This window comes from Scyliorhinus canicula, chromosome 21 (assembly GCF_902713615.1).
Source record: "Scyliorhinus canicula chromosome 21, sScyCan1.1, whole genome shotgun sequence".
NCBI classification, from domain to species: Eukaryota; Metazoa; Chordata; class Chondrichthyes; order Carcharhiniformes; family Scyliorhinidae; genus Scyliorhinus; species Scyliorhinus canicula.
Window position 1 is genome coordinate 69,909,501 of NC_052166.1, and position 19,502 is coordinate 69,929,002.

The window sequence follows — 19,502 nt, forward strand, 5'->3', positions numbered from 1 at the left end:
CCCACTCTGCCCCCACTCTGCCCCCCTCTGCCCCCCTCTGCCCCCTCCCACCCCTCTGCCCCCTCCCACCCCTCTGCCCCCTCCCACCCCTCTGCCCCCTCCCACCCCTCTGCCCCCTCCCCACCCCTCTGCCCCCTCCCCCCCTCTGCCCCCCCTCTGCCCCCTCCCACCCCTCTGCCCCCTCCCACCCCTCTGCCCCCTCCCACCCCTCTGCCCCCTCCCACCCCTCTGCCCCCTCCCACCCCTCTGCCCCCTCCCACCCCTCTGCCCCCTCCCACCCCTCTGCCCCCTCCCACCCCTCTGCCCCCTCCCACCCCTCTGCCCCCTCCCACCCCTCTGCCTCCTGCACCCTCCCACCCTGCCTCCTGCACCCTCCCACCTGCACCCTCCCACCTGCACCCTCCCTCCTGCACCCTCCCTCCTGCACCCTCCCTCCTGCACCCTCCCTCCTGCACCCTCCCTCCTGCACCCTCCCTCCTGCACCCTCCCTGCCTCCTGCACCCTCCCTGCCTCCTGCACCCTCCCTGCCTCCTGCACCCTCCCTGCCTCCTGCACCCTCCCTTGCCTCTGCTTTCACTCCACACCTTCCCTCAGTCCCAGAACGCTCCTTCACCTCCTTGCACCCATATTTGCCCCCTTGTGTCCACACTCACCCCTGGGCCATTCTTCACCCCATTGTCCGTTTTGCCCCATAGCACCCCTCTCTCTCTCCCCCCCCCCCCCCCCAATAATGGAAGAGTGGCGGCAGTGTGGGCGCTGGCTTATTGAGTCCAAAGTGTTGCCCCCAAATCACCGGGTGGTGTGGCCGGCAGCCCAGGTCTTTGACCTGGCGCAGGCTCTGAGGGATGGGGTGCTGCTGTGTCAGCTCCTCCACAATCACAGTCCTGGATCAATCGAACTCAAGGACATCAACTTCAGACCACAGATGTCACAGGTAAGAGAGGTCTGGGGGAGGGGACTGAGAGGGCTGGGTGGAGGGGAGTGAGGGGGCTGGGTGGAGGGGGCGGTGAGGGGTCTTGGGTGAGCTGGGTGGAGGGGGCGGTGAGGGGTCTTGGGGGAGCTGGGTGGAGGGGGCGGTGAGGGGTCTTGGGGGAGCGATAGGGGTCTGGGGGGGAGTGAGAGGGGTCTGGGGGTGGCGAGGGGTCTGGGGGGGGGTGGCGAGGGGTCTGGGGGGGTGGCGAGGGGTCTGGGGGGGTGGCGAGGGGTCTGGGGGGGTGGCGAGGGGTCTGGGGGGGCGGCGAGGGGTCTGGGGGGGCGGCGAGGGGTCTGGGGGGCGGCGAGGGGTCTGGGGGGGGCGAGGGATCTGGGGGGGGAGGGATCTGGGGGGGGCGGGGGGGCGGGGGGGCGAGGGGTCGGGGGGGTGAGGGGTCTGGGGGGGTGAGGCAAGGCAGTTGTAAGAGGGGGGGTTCAGTTGTAAGAGAGGGGTTTAGTAGTGGGGGGGTTCAGTTGTAAGAGGGGGGGTTCAGTTGTAAGAGGGGGGGTTCAGTTGTAAGAGTGGGGGGTTCAGTTGTAAGAGTGGGGGGTTCAGTTGTAAGAGGGGGGGTTCAGTTGTAAGAGGGGGGGTTTAGTTGTAAGAGGGGGGGTTTAGTTGTAAGAGGGGGGGTTTAGTTGTAAGAGGGGGGTTGAGTTGTAAGAGGGGGGACGTTCAGTTGTAAGAAGGGGGGCGTTCAGTTGTAAGAAGGGGGGCGTTCAGTTGTAAGAGGGGGGGTTCAGTTGTAAGAGGTGGGGTTCAGTTGTAAGAGGGGGGGTTCAGTTGTAAGAGGGGGTTCAGTTGTAAGAGGGGGTTCAGTTGTAAGAGGGGGGTTCAGTTGTAAGAGGGGGGGTTCAGTTGTAAGAGGGGGGGTTCAGTTGTAAGAGGGGGGGTTCAGTTGTAAGAGGGGGGGTTCAGTTGTAAGAGGGGGGGTTCAGTTGTAAGAGGGGGGGTTCAGTTGTAAGAGGGGGGGTTCAGTTGTAAGAGGGGGGGTTCAGTTGTAAGAGGGGGGGTTCAGTTGTAAGAGGGGGGGTTCAGTTGTAAGAGGGGGGGTTCAGTTGTAAGAGGGGGGGTTCAGTTGTAAGAGGGGGGGTTCAGTTGTAAGAGGGGGGGTTCAGTTGTAAGAGGGGGGGTTCAGTTGTAAGAGGGGGGGTTCAGTTGTAAGAGGGGGGGTTCAGTTGTAAGAGGGGGGTTCAGTTGTAAGAGGGGGGGTTCAGTTGTAAGAGGGGGGGGTCAGTTGTAAGAAGGGGGGGGTTCAGTTGTAAGAGGGGGGGTTCAGTTGTAAGAGGGGGGTTCAGTTGTAAGAGGGGGGGGTTCAGTTGTAAGAGGGGGGGTTCAGTTGTAAGAGGGGGGGGGTCAGTTGTAAGAGGGGGGGTTCAGTTGTAAGAGGGGGGGTTCAGTTGTAAGAGGGGGGGGTTCAGTTGTAAGAGGGGGGGTTCAGTTGTAAGAGGGGGGGGGGTTCAGTTGTAAGAGGGGTTTCAGGGCAGCTCCCCACAAAGACCCCAAACTGATGGAAATTGAGGTGGGATTCTGCGGTACCTGAGCAAGAATCATTTATAAAGAGGGGGGGGGGGGAGGTTGGGGGGGGGGGGTTGGGGGGGGGGGTGGGGGGGGGGGGTCAAGGGAAATGGCCAAATGATCCAATGTTAGCTGAAAGGGATTCAGGAAACTGAGATACAGCATCTGAGAGCTTGGTGTCTCTGAACACTGTGTCAGTTCAGGTCTCTGTGTCAGTGGCTATGTCTGTCTGATGCTGGGGCAGTCAGTCCCTCTTGTGGGAATGTGGATTATCCATTGATTAGCAATATGGTTGATTAAATTTTGATGCATCAATGCATTGCTTCCAGGGATCAGGTTTTCAGTTAAGTGAATTGTACCTGCTGTGTAATGTCAAACTGCCAGAACCTAATCTTCATTCCTTTGCCTGTTAATTGGTTACATGGTGGTTGAAACTGGGAGAAGGCAATTCAATGGTTATTGTTAATGGGATGGTTTGCAATAGGAATCACGCTCGGTAATCAGGTGGTCTATTTGGGCGCAGTGTGTGTGTGACGGGGACAGTGTGTGTGTGACGGGGACAGTGTGTGTGTGACGGGGACAGTGTGTGTGTGACGGGGACAGTGTGTGTGTGACGGGGACAGTGTGTGTGTGTGTGACGGGGACAGTGTGTGTGTGTGTGACGGGGACAGTGTGTGTGTGACGGGGACAGTGTGTGTGTGACGGGGACAGTGTGTGTGTGACGGGGACAGTGTGTGTGTGACGGGGACAGTGTGTGTGTGACGGGGACAGTGTGTGTGTGACGGGGACAGTGTGTGTGTGACGGGGACAGTGTGTGTGTGTGACGGGGACAGTGTGTGTGTGTGTGACGGGGACAGTGTGTGTGTGACGGGGACAGTGTGTGTGTGTGTGACGGGGACAGTGTGTGTGTGACGGGGACAGTGTGTGTGTGACGGGGACAGTGTGTGTGTGACGGGGACAGTGTGTGTGTGACGGGGACAGTGTGTGTGTGACGGGGACAGTGTGTGTGTGACGGGGACAGTGTGTGTGTGACGGGGACAGTGTGTGTGTGACGGGGACAGTGTGTGTGTGACGGGGACAGTGTGTGTGTGACGGGGACAGTGTGTGTGTGACGGGGACAGTGTGTGTGTGACGGGGACAGTGTGTGTGTGACGGGGACAGTGTGTGTGTGACGGGGACAGTGTGTGTGTGACGGGGACAGTGTGTGTGTGTGTGACGGGGACAGTGTGTGTGTGTGACGGGGACAGTGTGTGTGTGACGGGGACAGTGTGTGTGTGACGGGGACAGTGTGTGTGTGACGGGGACAGTGTGTGTGTGACGGGGACAGTGTGTGTGCGACGGGGACAGTGTGTGTGTGACGGGGACAGTGTGTGTGTGACGGGGACAGTGTGTGTGTGACGGGGACAGTGTGTGTGTGTGACGGGGACAGTGTGTGTGTGACGGGGACAGTGTGTGTGTGACGGGGACAGTGTGTGTGTGTGTGACGGGGACAGTGTGTGTGTGACGGGGACAGTGTGTGTGTGACGGGGACAGTGTGTGTGTGACGGGGACAGTGTGTGTGTGTGTGACGGGGACAGTGTGTGTGTGTGTGACGGGGACAGTGTGTGTGTGTGTGACGGGGACAGTGTGTGTGTGACGGGGACAGTGTGTGTGTGACGGGGACAGTGTGTGTGTGACGGGGACAGTGTGTGTGTGTGACGGGGACAGTGTGGTGTGTGTGACGGGGACAGTGTGTGTGTGTGACGGGGACAGTGTGTGTGTGACGGGGACAGTGTGTGTGTGACGGGGACAGTGTGTGTGACGGGACAGTGTGTGTGACGGGGACAGTGTGTGTGTGACGGGGACAGTGTGTGTGACGGGGACAGTGTGTGTGTGACGGGGACAGTGTGTGTGTGACGGGGACGTGTGTGTGTGTGTGACGGGGACAGTGTGTGTGTGACGGGGACAGTGTGTGTGTGACGGGGACAGTGTGTGTGTGTGTGTGACGGGGACACTGTGTGTGTGACGGGGACAGGTGTGTGTGTGACGGGGACAGTGTGTGTGTGTGACGGGGACAGTGTGTGTGTGTGTGACGGGGACAGTGTGTGTGTGACGGGGGACAGTGTGTGTGTGACGGGGACAGTGTGTGTGTGACGGGGACAGTGTGTGTGTGACGGGGACAGTGTGTGTGTGACGGGGACAGTGTGTGTGTGTGTGACGGGGACAGTGTGTGTGTGACGGGGACAGTGTGTGTGTGACGGGGACAGTGTGTGTGTGTGTGACGGGGACAGTGTGTGTGTGACGGGGACAGTGTGTGTGTGACGGGGACAGTGTGTGTGTGTGACGGGGACAGTGTGTGTGTGACGGGGACAGTGTGTGTGTGACGGGGACAGTGTGTGTGTGACGGGGACAGTGTGTGTGTGTGTGACGGGGACAGTGTGTGTGTGACGGGGACAGTGTGTGTGTGACGGGGACAGTGTGTGTGTGACGGGGACAGTGGTGTGTGTGACGGGGACAGTGTGTGTGTGACGGGGACAGTGTGTGTGTGACGGGGACAGTGTGTGTGTGTGTGACGGGGACAGTGTGTGTGTGACGGGGACAGTGTGTGTGTGACGGGGACAGTGTGTGTGTGACGGGGACAGTGTGTGTGTGTGACGGGGACAGTGTGTGTGTGACGGGGACAGTGTGTGTGTGACGGGGACAGTGTGTGTGTGACGGGGACAGTGTGTGTGTGACGGGGACAGTGTGTGTGTGTGACGGGGACAGTGGTGTGTGTGTGACGGGGACAGTGTGTGTGTGACGGGGACAGTGTGTGTGTGACGGGGACAGTGTGTGTGTGACGGGGACAGTGTGTGTGTGTGACGGGGACAGTGTGTGTGTGACGGGGACAGTGTGTGTGTGTGTGACGGGGACAGTGTGTGTGTGTGACGGGGACAGTGTGTGTGTGTGTGTGACGGGGACAGTGTGTGTGTGACGGGGACAGTGTGTGTGTGTGTGACGGGGACAGTGTGTGTGTGTGACGGGGACAGTGTGTGTGTGTGTGACGGGGACAGTGTGTGTGTGTGTGACGGGGACAGTGTGTGTGTGACGGGGACAGTGTGTGTGTGACGGGGACAGTGTGTGTGTGACGGGGACAGTGTGTGTGTGACGGGGACAGTGTGTGTGTGACGGGGACAGTGTGTGTGTGTGTGACGGGGACAGTGTGTGTGTGTGTGACGGGGACAGTGTGTGTGTGACGGGGACAGTGTGTGGTGACGGGGACGTGTGTGTGTGACGGGGACAGTGTGGTGTGTGACGGGGACAGTGTGTGTGTGTGTGACGGGGACAGTGTGTGTGTGTGACGGGGACAGTGTGTGTGTGGTGACGGGGACAGTGTGTGTGTGACGGGGACAGTGTGTGTGTGTGACGGGGACAGTGTGTGTGTGACGGGGACAGTGTGTGTGTGTGACGGGGACAGTGTGTGTGTGTGACGGGGGACAGTGTGTGTGTGTGACGGGGACAGTGTGTGTGTGACGGGGACATGTGTGTGGTGACGGGACAGTGTGTGTGTGTGTGTGACGGGGACAGTGTGTGTGTGTGACGGGGACAGTGTGTGTGTGACGGGGACAGTGTGTGTGTGACGGGGACAGTGTGTGTGTGACGGGGACAGTGTGTGTGTGTGTGACGGGGACAGTGTGTGTGTGTGTGACGGGGACAGTGTGTGTGTGACGGGGACAGTGTGTGTGTGTGTGACGGGACAGTGTGTGTGTGACGGGGACAGTGTGTGTGTGACGGGGACGTGTGTGTGTGACGGGGACAGTGTGTGTGTGACGGGGACAGTGTGTGTGTGTGTGTGACGGGGACAGTGTGTGTGTGTGTGACGGGGACAGTGTGTGTGTGACGGGGACAGTGTGTGTGTGACGGGGACAGTGTGTGTGTGTGTGTGACGGGGACAGTGTGTGTGTGTGACGGGGACAGTGTGTGTGTGACGGGGACAGTGTGTGTGTGTGTGACGGGGACAGTGTGTGTGTGTGTGACGGGGACAGTGTGTGTGTGACGGGGACAGTGTGTGTGTGACGGGGACAGTGTGTGTGTGTGTGACGGGGACAGTGTGTGTGTGTGTGACGGGGACAGTGTGTGTGTGACGGGGACAGTGTGTGTGTGACGGGGACAGTGTGTGTGTGACGGGGACAGTGTGTGTGTGTGTGACGGGGACAGTGTGTGTGTGTGTGACGGGGACAGTGTGTGTGTGACGGGGACAGTGTGTGTGTGTGTGTGACGGGGACAGTGTGTGTGTGTGTGACGGGGACAGTGTGTGTGTGACGGGGACAGTGTGTGTGTGTGTGACGGGGACAGTGTGTGTGTGACGGGGACAGTGTGTGTGTGACGGGGACAGTGTGTGTGTGACGGGGACAGTGTGTGTGTGACGGGACAGTGTGTGTGTGACGGGGACAGTGTGTGTGTGTGTGACGGGGACAGTGTGTGTGTGACGGGGACAGTGTGTGTGTGACGGGGACAGTGTGTGTGTGTGTGTGACGGGGACAGTGTGTGTGTGTGTGACGGGGACAGTGTGTGTGTGACGGGGACAGTGTGTGTGTGACGGGGACAGTGTGTGTGTGTGTGACGGGGACAGTGTGTGTGTGACGGGGACAGTGTGTGTGTGACGGGGACAGTGTGTGTGTGACGGGGACAGTGTGTGTGTGACGGGGACGGTGTGTGTGTGTGTGACGGGGACAGTGTGTGTGTGTGACGGGGACAGTGTGTGTGTGTGTGACGGGGACAGTGTGTGTGTGTGTGACGGGGACAGTGTGTGTGTGACGGGGACAGTGTGTGTGTGACGGGGACAGTGTGTGTGTGACGGGGACAGTGTGTGTGTGACGGGGACAGTGTGTGTGTGACGGGGACAGTGTGTGTGTGACGGGGCAGTGTGTGTGTGACGGGGACAGTGTGTGTGTGACGGGGACAGTGTGTGTGTGACGGGGACAGTGTGTGTGTGACGGGGACAGTGTGTGTGTGACGGGGACAGTGTGTGTGTGACGGGGACAGTGTGTGTGAGACGTGGACAGTGTGTGTGTGTGAGACGGGGACACTGTGTGTGAGACGGGGACAGTGTGTGTATGTGTGAGACGGGGACACTGTGTGTGAGACGGGGACACTGTGTGTGAGACGGGGACAGTGTGTGTGTGTGTGAGACGGGGACACTGTGTGTGAGACGGGGACACTGTGTGTGAGACGGGGACAGTGTGTGTGTGTGTGACGGGGACAGTGTGTGTGTGTGTGACGGGGACAGTGTGTGTGTGTGTGACGGGGACACTGTGTGTGACGGGGACACTGTGTGTGTGACGGGGACACTGTGTGTGTGACGGGGACACTGTGTGTGACGGGGACACTGTGTGTGTGACGGGGACACTGTGTGTGTGACGGGGACACTGTGTTACAGGAATAATGGGAATACGCTCTGAAATGGTGGCAATGCACCAGTTTGGTTGTATCATAGAATGTACCGTGCCGAAGGAGGCCGTTCGGATCATTGATTCTGCACCGACATTTGGAAGGAGCACCCTCCCCAAGCCCACACCTCCACTCTATCCGCACACCTCCAACCTCTTCCCATAACCCCAACTCACCTTTGTTGGTCACTAATGGCAATTTATCACGGCCAATCCACCCAACCCGCACTCTTTGGACTGTGGGAGGAAACCAGAGCACCCGGAGGAAACCCACGCAGACACGGGGAGAACGTGCAGACTCCGTGTGCTTGTCCTTAGTCACTGAACAGCAATAATTGTACCACCTTCTGTCAGAACTAATATCTGGTGTTGGAGCATAGTGAGTCAGTTTATTGGTTCAATGATGGGTTGCGCTGAGAAATTGTTGGGTTTCGTTTCATCACCTCTGACCTCTCAAAATTTAGGTCCTGGGGCAGACTCCCTCTCGGCTGAGGAATGATCTACCCTCGGAACGTTGCAAGAAAGTTCAAGTTCTGGAACTGTGGGAGCAGCTGTGAAGGGGTGAGGCTGTGTCGGACAGAGGCAGTGCGATGTATGTTTGTCTTTACAGTCGAAAGGACAGTAACATGGTCTCTGCGATGCTGTGATTCATAAGATCAGTGATTGATAACCCATTTGGGTTCAGATCTGGGGAGAGTGACCTTTCCTGAAGAAGACGGATCTTCCTCAATGAATGCCATGTGATGGTTTTTCAATAGGAAGTGTGTAAACTTGGTTCAGAGCAGAATTGTACTGCTCAGTCACTGTATAACACTCGGGTACAGTACTGGTGGGGACAGGGTCTGTCACTGTATAACACTGGGGTACAGTACTGGTGGGGATGGGTCTGTCACTGTATAACACTGGGGTACAGTACTGGTGGGGACGGGTCTGTCACTGTATAACACTGGGGTACAGTACTGGTGGGGATGGGTCTGTCACTGTATAACACTGGGGTACAGTACTGGTGGGGATGGGTCTGTCACTGTATAACACTGGGGTACAGTACTGGTGGGGACGGGTCTGTCACTGTATAACACTGGGGTACAGTACTGGTGGGGATGGGTCTGTCACTGTATAACACTGGGGTACAGTACTGGTGGGGACGGGTCTGTCACTGTATAACACTGGGGTACGGTACTGATGGGGACAGGTCTGTTACTGTATAACACTGGGGTACAGTACTGGTGGGGACAGACCTGTCACTGTATAACACTGGGGTACAGTACTGATGTAGATGGGTCTGTCACTGTATATCACTGGGGTACAGTACTGATGGGGACAGGTCTGTTACTGTATAACACTCGGGTACAGTACTAGTGGGGACGGGTCTGTCACTGTATAACAGAGGGGTACAGTACTGGTGGGGATGGGTCTGTCACTGTGTAACACTCGGGTACAGTACTGGTGGGGACTGGTCTGTCACTTTGTGACACTGGGGTACAGTACTGGTGGGGATGGGTCTGTCACTGTATAGCACTGGGGTACAGTACTGATGGGGACGGGTCTGTCACTGTATAACACTGGGGTATAGTACTGATGGGGATGGGTCTGTCACTGTATAACACTGGGATACAGTACTGGTGGGGGCGGTTCTGTCACTGTATAACACTGGGATACAGTACTGGTGGGGACGGTTCTGTCACTGTATAACACTGGGGTACAGTACTGGTGGGGTCGGGTCTATCACTGTATAACACTGGGATACAGTACTGGTGGGGATGGGTCTGTCACTGTATAACACTGGGGTACAGTACTGGTGGGGACGGTTCTGTCACTGTATAACACTGGGGTACAGTACTGGTGGGGATGGGTCTGTCACTGTATAACACTGGGGTACAGTACTGGTGGGGACGGTTCTGTCACTGTATAACACTGGGGTACAGTACTGGTGGGGTCGGGTCTATCACTGTATAACACTGGGATACAGTACTGGTGGGGATGGGTCTGTCACTGTATAACACTGGGGTACAGCACTGATGGGGATGGGTCTGTCACTGTATAACACTGGGGTACAGTACTGGTGGGGTCGGGTCTATCACTGTATAACACTGGGATACAGTACTGGTGGGGATGGGTCTGTCACTGTATACCACTGGGGTACAGTACTGGTGGGGGCGGTTCTGTCACTGTATAACACTGGGATACAGTACTGGTGGGGACGGTTCTGTCACTGTATAACACTGGGGTACAGTACTGGTGGGGACGGGTCTGTCACTGTATTACACTGGGGTACAGTACTGGTGGGGACGGGTCTGTTACTGTATAACACTGGAGTACAGTACTGGTGGGGACGGGTCTGTCACTGTATAACACTGGGGTACAGTACTGGTGGGGACGGGTCTGTTCTAAATTTGGGGGATGCATGTGTGTGATTTTGATGCAGTGTTTCTGCTGAGTTGACTGTGCACTGTCTACTTGTCACATTCGCCTCGGATTACGATGTCAGTCTGTATTTATTGTGGCCATCTCAGTGCGATATTCTCGGCGCTGTGGAGTGTCTCAGGTTCGACTACTGGCAGTCCATTTGGAAGCGAGTTGTTTGAGTGAGTGTGAGGAATTACATTCTGAAGTTGTAAATGGCAGTGTGGGAGACTGGTTCAGGTGAGAGATTGGAGTTTACACTTTGCCTCTGTCACTGAGTGTCATTACAGTATTGAGTTGGTGCGGAGAGTTCAGGGGAGACTGGCTTCCCAGTGACGCTCTGAACGCTGCCTTGCTGGGGAAAGTGTTGTTTTGACCTCTTGTGGGTAATTTGCCGGCGATCTGGTGAACTAATGAGATTCTCTTGAAGGCTGAGTCAAAGATTCAAAGCTAAACTCTGCAGGGGCTCTGGGAGGAGCTGTTAAAAGATTTTCAGTGATTGGATCACGACGCGTTTTGATGGCTTCTTCCCTCCCTCTTTACTTTGAGCTCCTGTGTTGTCAGACACGGACTTCCTCTAGCCAGCCAAGCAGTAAGTCCAGTCTGACTGGGCTGCATGTACGCCCCAGTGTTACATACATGGGGCGGGGGGTGGTTCAGTTTAAAACAGTCCTGATTTCTGTTAACAGGAAGGTGTTTTTATTTTGATTCCCCTTCATAAGCAATGATGTATTTTCCCTCAAAGCCTCTTTTTTGGTATGATTTAATTTCTATTAACAACTCCACAATCCGTGTCTGCATGGGTCTCAACCCCACGACCCAAAAATGTGTAGGGTAGGTGGATTGGCTACGCTAAATTGCACCTTAAATTGGGAAAAAAAATTATGTGGCACTTCAAGTTTTAAAAAAATCAGGACTGCACGGTGGCGCAGTGGTTAGCACTGCTGTCTCACTGCACCGAGGACCCGGGTTCGATCCCGGCTCTGGGTCACTGTCTGTGTGGAGTTTGCACATTCTCCCCGTGTCTGTGTGGGTCTCACCCCCACAACCCAAAGATGTGCAGTGTAGGTGGATTGGCCACACTAAATTGCCCCTTTAAATGGGAAAAAAAATTGGATACTATCATTTATTTTTTTTAATTCCACAGTAAACTTGAGATGAAATCAGAGGGGTAGCTTATTTTATACATGTTAAAAACGTGAGGGGGTGGGGGGGGGGGGGGGTTTCATTACCTAGTCAGAGGGTAAATGAATGAAAAAGATACAGGGCAAAGATCACAAAGAAGTTTCAAATTATTGTTTCACTTGGAGTCCAGAATGAAAGTCCATCCATGTATTAACATAGAACATAGAAAAATACAGCACAGAACAGGCCCTTCGGCCCCTGATGTTGTGCCGAACCTTTGTCCTAGATTAATCATAGATTATCATAGAATTTACAGTGCAGAAGGAGGCCATTCGGCCCATCGAGTCTGCACCAGCTCCTGGAAAGAGCACCCTAGCCAACGTCAACACCTCCACCCTATCCCCATAACCCAGTAACCCCACTCAACACTGCAATTTTGGACACTAAGGGCAATTTATCATGGCCAATCCACCTAACCCGCACATCTTTGGACTGTGGGAGGAAACCGGAGCACCCGGAGGAAACCCACGCAGACACGGGGAGGATGTGCAGACTCCACACAGACAGTAACCCAAGCCGGAATCGAACTTGGGACCCTGGAGCTGTGAAGCAATTGCGCTAACCACAATGCTACCGTGCTGCCCTTAAGAACAAATGAATCTACACTCCATCATTCTACCATAATCCATGTACCTATCCAATAGCCGCTTGAAGGTCCCTAACGTTTCCGACTCAGCTACTTCCACAGGCAGTGCATTCCATGCCCCCACTAATCTCTGGGTAAAGAACCTACCTCTGACATCCCCTCTATATCTGGTTTAGCAGGGGCTGGTTTAGCTCACTTGGCTACATCGCTAGCTTTTAAAGCAGACCAAGCAGGCCAGCAGCACGGTTCGATTCCCGTACCAGCCTCCCCGGACAGGCGCCGGAATGTGGCGACTAGGGGCTTTTCACAGTAACTTCATTGAAGCCTACTCGTGACAATAAGCGCTTTTCATTTCATTTCATTTTTCATGATTCCACCATTCACCTTAAATTTATGTCCCCTTGTAATGGTTTGTTCCACCCGGGAAAAAAGTCTCTGACTGTCTATTCTATCTATTCCCCTGATCATCTTATAAACCTCTATCAGATATACTGTATATCACTGAGGTACAGTAGACAGTACTGGTGGGTCCTGCGTTTCTGCCCAATGACATTGCATTAGAACAAGTCATCAATGTGAAACAGTATCTCTGTTTCTGTCCACAGCATCTGGCCTGATGTGTGTAGCCAGCATTTTTCTTTTTTGCTTTGTTGTGTTTACTTCCTGGTTCCAGTGACACTGATCTTGCAACATTGAACAGAATTCAACTTCTACTGAACAATATCGGGATATTTTGCATGATTTTGGACACACTTTCCCCCATCCTGTCGATTGTGGTGTGGAAACTGTAACCTGGTCACTTTCCTGGCAGCCGCCTTGTTTCTGTGACTGCTCCCAGTGTCCGATACGGCTGTCAACTCCCAATTTTCCCAGTTTTCATGGCTCCTCCCTCTCACTGACTATCTCCTGTTTGTGAGGGTGGGGTGAGATTTACTGGAGTAGTACCAAGGATTTAGGTGAATTGTCTGGAAGGCTGGGATCACTGTCCTTAAAGCCAGGAACGATGAGGATAAAGTCAGGAAGGATTGTGAGAGAGGAAATGATGCCAAACTTCTCCACTGGCTGGAGTCACCGGAGTGCAGAATTAAAGAAATTGAGAAAAGGACCGAAAGCAAATATGAGATTTTTAACAAGTCCGTTATTATGACCTGAAATACATTGCCTGAAAGGCTGGGGGAAACAGATTCTTTGTGTTTTCTGATTGTGAGATTCTATAAACCTCAGCAGCTGTCCTTGCAGAGGCTTCGACAATGATCCAGGGCAGGAATATAAATCATTCTGCCCTGCGTTGGTCACTGGGCAGTGAGGCTAGAGGCAGCTTGAACTGGGAAACTTGTTGATTAGTGAATGTGCGCCCTAAACTGGGCTGCAAACTGGCATCTTGCTGCACTGTGATGCTTGGCATCAACCCGCCAGCCCACGTACTGACTGAGCTACGAGAGGACCCGAGGTTAGCTTGTAATTTTTTATTTCGGGGCCACTGGGAGCTCCTGCATTGGAAAGTCAAATTGCTGCATAATTTATTCTTTTAATATGATGAAATATGCAGTAGCTGGGTTAATGAGGTGCATTGGAATGGAGTGCAGGATTGTGACATTCGGTGGTAAATGTTGCATCAGTCTGGAGTGTACAGAAAAGGAGAATGGCTTCAAGAGGAAATATATTGTGGATTATTTTAGTTTTTCAAAAAGTTGCCCCTCTCACAAAACCACTTCAGATGCCCCCCTCGGTTCCCCAACTCTTCATTCCTCCGACACGGTTACTAACTTTCACTGGCATTACGTCATAAACATTATTCTTCACCCAACTGGCCAATCTTTGTGAGTCTAGATGCAGGGTGTTGGTGTCTTTACCAGTGTATGGGTCGTGACAGCCCTATCTTTGTTTGGGGGGGGGGGGGGGGGGGGGGGGAAAGAGATGACAGATTTTTTTTGTTTCCTTCTGTAACTCGGGCTGATGGTTCTGACATGGGAGCTGAGGAGTCCAGATTGATATTCCACAGGCAGCGCCTGTCTTCAATGAGCCACCACAGGACCGCCTGGACATTGAAAAACCCAGTGAAGGGGATCATTACCTGCTGACTGTCCTCTGTTTGAGTCCCCAACAGTGCAGGGGTAATGGGAGATGACCATAGAGAGTGAATTTCGGGTCTATACAAGCTGCCCCAGATCGATAGGATGGTGTTGAGCGACACACGAGCCCCTGACATTAGAAAGGAATCCAGGAAAGTCAGGAGCTAGGTGAAATGCTGAGAATGTTGCAAATGTCAAAGTGTTCAGTTTAACACCATGGTTGAAAATTCCTTTTTTCTGTTTGGGGGAAGAGTTATTGAATCAAAGCACAGATTTTATTTCTGAGCAATGTGGAGATCTGCTCAGGCAGTAATTGTCAGCATTCTATTTTGGGAATGCAATGCAGTTAGATGATGACAGATTCTGAAAAAGCTGACACCCAGGCATCATCTGCCTCAGGGCCCGAAATGCAAAATAAGACAAACACATTGACTGACCTCTCTGTAGCTGCCTCAGTCAACCTGAAGAAGCAGAGTGGAAGAGTGTCACAGGCAGAATTGCTTAGGATACAGAGTCCAGGGAAATAACCTTTAACATGACTGGTTACCAAATAAAAGAAACGCAACCAAGAAAATGCTCCACACGTTTAAATTTGGCTTTTTGCCCAATAATCCAGGCTGAAACAGTCAGAGGGTCAGTATTGAGGGAGTGCTGCACTGTCAGAGGGTCAGTACTGAGGGAGTGCCGCACTGTCAGAGGGTCAGTACTGAGGGAGCGCCGCACTGTCAGAGGGTCAGTACTGAGGGAGTGCCGCACTGCCAGAGGGTCAGTACTGAGGGAGTGCTGCACTGTCAGAGGGTCAGTACTGAGGGAGTGCTGCACTGTCAGAGGGTCAGTACTGAGGGAGTGCTACACTGTCAGAGGGTCAGTACTGAGGGAGTGCCGCACTGTCAGAGGGTCGGTACTGAGGGAGTGCCGCACTGTCAGAGGGTCAGTACTGAGGGAGTGCTGCACTGTCAGAGGGTCAGTACTTAGGGAGTGCTGCACTGTCAGAGGGTCAGTACTGAGGGAGTGCCGCACTGACAGAGGGTCAGTACTGAGGGAGTGCCGCACTGTCAGTGGGTCCGTACTGAGGGAGTGCCGCACTGTCAGAGGGTCAGTACTGAGGGAGTGCCGCACTGTCAGAGGGTCAGTACTGAGGGAGTGCTGCACTGTCAGAGGGTCAGTACTGAGGAAGTGCCGCACTGTCAGAGGGTCAGTACTGAGGGAGTGCTGCACTGTCAGAGGGTCAGTACTGAGGGAGTGCTGCACTGTCAGAGGGTCAGTACTGAGGGAGTGCCGCACTGTCAGAGGGTCAGTACTGAGGGAGTGCTGCATTGTCAGAGGGTCAGTACTGAGGGAGTGCTGCACTGTCAGAGGGTCAGTACTGAGGGAGTGCCGCACTGTCAGAGGGTCAGTACTGAGGGAGTGCTGCACTGTCAGAGGGTCAGTACTGAGGGAGAGCCGCACTGTCAGAGGGTCAGTACTGAGGGGGTGATATATTGATTGAGAGGAGGTATTTTGATGGAAGCATCAACTGAGGCCGACTCTGTGTGCTTCGGTGAATTATTTAGTTAAAGAGCCTCAGTCTCTGGTGAAATATCATTGCAACCAGTACATATTAATCTGCCGATGAGCAAAATACTGCAGATGCTGGGAATCTGAATTAAAATACAAGAAATACTCAGCAGATCTGGCAGCGAGTTTGGGGGGGGGAGGAACAGAGTTAATGTTTGAGGTTAATGACCTTTCATCAAGCTTTCGAACCTTCCGATTATTTCCAGCTTTCTTGGAGTTTATCTCTCTCTATCTAATTTTGCTTTGTAAAAGCCTGCAAAAGATTTGGTGCTGCAGAGTAAATAAATGTACTTCACTGACTATGAAATGCTTTGTGATGTCCCAAGGCTTTCTACAATTAGGATTGAGTGATGAGCGATGACCCGTGTAAATTTCCAGAGCCTGTTCATCTGTGCCCTCGGATGAGACCGTGCCTTGGGGAGTGGAGAGGAAGTGGCTGGAAAGGGGCTGTTTAGCACACTGGGCTAAATCGCTGGCTTTGAAAGCAGACCAAGCAGGTTCGATTCCCGTAACAGCCTCCCCGAACAGGCACCGGAATGTGGCGACTAGGGGCTTTTCACAGTAACTTCATTGAAGTCTACTCGCGACAATAAGCGATTTTCATTTCATTTCATTTCAAGTGGAGGAATTTTGCCCCTTCCCCAGATCTCCCCTCCTGTGCCCAACACATCAATAACTGGCCGGTCCTGTCACTCTGCTGCTGTCACGGGCTAAGGGAGCATTCTGAACCTCGACCCTGCCATTCCCCCTTTCCAATTACTACCAAACTGCATCATCCTGTCTCTGCTGGTGATTTAACAAGGATTTATTCAATCAGACTTCTTTCACTTTTGGCAAAGTATTACCCGCACTGGACAGTTTGTAACAGATCTCTGTGGATCTGACTTGAGCAGACAGTCTGTGTTACTGTAGTAAAGCCCGGCTCTGTCACACATGACATGGGACCAAGACGGTTGCCAGACACGAGTCTGAGGGTGGGGTAGGAGGCAAATGGAAAAGGAGAGAGAGAAACTGGGAGATAGAGAGGAAAACAGATACAGTACACATAGATCACGACATTTGAAGCTGATTATCTCTGTCCTATTTTATAAAGTGTTTCCTTTTCCAACACCCTTTCATTTAACTTTTCCTTTTCCTCTTATTTCTTCATTCTTTGATATTAACTTTCCATTTTTTTTATTCCGACCTTTCCTTGCTGCGTTTAGACTCTGACAATATCACAGGGCCACACCCTCTAGGCATCGCCTTCTGACTGTACCACTGAATTCCGCTTTCATCCTCTCTCAGATGGAGCAGCAATGCTGGGTGAACGGCTGATGAATGGATGGATGAGATAGAAAATTTGAATCATTGCGATTATCCATTGGGAATCTACTGATTGGTTTGTGGATGTTGGAGCGTGACTTGCAGTTAGATTGGCTGCGGATGCGCCGCACGCACCCACATGGCCCTGACGGAGTTCTGTCCATCAGTATTCCACGATGGTTTGGACACCAATAATGGAGCCGTGAACCCAATGGCTCAACTGTGTTATTTCTGCGCCTGACTTGTCTTGTCTGCCTTACGACCCAAAGTGGACGTTAAGTGAGCCTCACGTCTGTTGTGGGTAAAGTCTTGGAGAGGATTATAAGAGATACGATTTATAATCATCTAGATAGGAATAATATGATTAGGGATAGTCAGCATGGTTTTGTGAAGGGTAGGCCATGCCTCACAAACCTTATCGAGTTCTTTGAGCAGGTGACTGAACAGGTAGATGAGGGTAGAGCAGTTGATGTGGTGTATATGGATTTCAGTAAAGCGTTTGATAAGGTTCCCCACGGTCGGCTATTGCAGAAAATACAGAGGCTGGGGATTGAGGGTGATTTAGAGGTGTGGATCAGAAATTGGCTAATTGAAAGAAGACAGAGGGTGGTGGTTGATGGCAAATGTTCAGAATGGAGTTCAGTTACGAGTGGCGTACCACAAGGATCTGTTCTGGGGCCGTTGCTGTTTGTCATTTTTATAAATGACCTAGAGGACTTCCGGTTGCGGCTATGACCAGCTAAGTCGCACATTTGGCAGCTCCTGCGACAAAGGTGTTTAAGGGCCGATTGGAGGGCCCCGACGGTACTGTAAAGACGAATCCCGGTGGGGGAAGGCTCCCTGAGGAGAGTGAGACCAACTTTATGGTCGGTACTCGGAGTGGGGCGACAAAAAAAGCAGCAGCAGCTCCCCGAAAAAAGCGGGGGAAGAGGACCAAAATGGCGGCCGGTGGCGCGCTAGAAGATTGGAGAAAATGGGCGGAGGAGCAGCAGGCCGCTCTCCTCCGGTGTTTTACGGAGCTGAAAGTGGAACTCTTAGAGTCCATGAACGTGACGACCACAAGGCTGATGGGGGCCCAGGCGACCCAAGAGGCGTCGATAAGAGAGCTGCAGCAGGAGATGGCGGTGAGGGAGGAGGAAGCCACGGTCCTCGTGGGAAAGGTGGAGGTGCACGAGGCACTCCACCTGAAATGGCAGAGCCGCTTTGAGGAGCTGGACACTCGAATGAGGCGGAAGAACTTGAGGATCCTGGGCCTAGCAGAAGGCCTGGAGGGGCCTGATCTCCCGAAATATGTAGCGGAGATGCTGAGCTCCCTGATGGGAGAGGGGGCCGGTCCATCGCCCCTGGAGCTGGAAGAAGCATATCGGGTCATGGCTAGGCGGCCTTGGGCGAACGAGCCCCCGAGGGCGGTGCTGGTGCGATTCCAGCGTTTCTGTGATCGGGAGAAAGTGCTGAGGTGGGCCAAGAGGGAGAAAAGCAGCAAATGGGAGAATTCGACGGTGCGGATATATCAGGACTGGAGTGCGGAGGTGGCAAAGCGGCGGGCCCGGTTTAACCGGACGAAGGCGGTGCTGCACGCAAAGAGGATCAAGTTCGGAATGCTGCAGCCAGCGCGTTTGTGGGTCACCTACAAGGACCAGCACCATTACTTTGAGACCCCAGAGGAGGCATGGACTTTTGTTCGGGAGGAAAAGCTGGACCTGAACTAGAACTTGGGAACGCCGGCGGTCGAGGCCGCCCGAGTACCCTTGACTGATCAAGTGGCCCATGTGTTTCTTAGGCCAGGTCGGAACTTGGTTAAAGTTGATGGATCGTTTGGTTTCTTTGAAACTTGTGTTATGGGGGGTTTCTTTGTTCCTTTTTGTGTGTCTCTTCCCGTTGCCAACTTCCCTTAATTATTGTTGTTGTAGGGGGGGCTTTTTTTTTTACTGCTTTTTGATCTGTTCTTTAAGGGTTATGGTTACTGTTCTGTTCGATGGAGGGTGATGGTTAAATACGTTATTATTGGGTAGTTATTTAGTTATGCAGGCATAGTTATGTATTTATGTATTTATTTGAGATTTGTTATTTATATTGTTATATTGTTAAGTTGGGGAGGCGGGACGGGGGGGGTGCAAGTTGGTTATGCGTGTTTTCTTTTTCTCTTTTTTCTTCCTCTCGTTTAAGGGGGCTTTTTTATGGGCTTGGATGGGGACGGGGGTGGAATTGAAGATGGCGGGGTAGGGTGTGGCCGGGCGAAAGCGCGGGCTTTCCCCTGTTTCCCGCGCGCGGGACGGAGGAAGGGGGAGGAGAGAAGAGTGGGGTGTGGCCAGCAATGGCGGCTTTTCCCGCGCTGAAGCGGGGTCAGAGAGGGATGGCAAGGGGGGGGGGGGGAGGCCCCTCCCCCCCCCACATCGGGAGGAGTCGGAGTGTGGCAGGGGCAGCCGGGTCAGCGAAAACCAGCTGACTCTCGGGAGTACGATGGTGGATACACCGCGGCTAGGAGGGGTCCTAGCTGG

General features: G+C 53.7%; 1 protein-coding gene across 1 annotated transcript in view; it reads left to right on the forward strand.

Moving 5' to 3' along the window:
* Positions 1–492: 492 nt before the first annotated feature.
* LOC119955542 (guanine nucleotide exchange factor VAV2-like) overlaps positions 493–19,502 on the forward strand; it is a 250,363-nt gene continuing 231,353 nt past the window's right edge. Inside the window, 1 exon segment of the mRNA XM_038781814.1 lies at positions 493–934. Coding sequence (XP_038637742.1) covers positions 731–934 — 204 coding nt within the window. The 5' untranslated portion in view covers positions 493–730.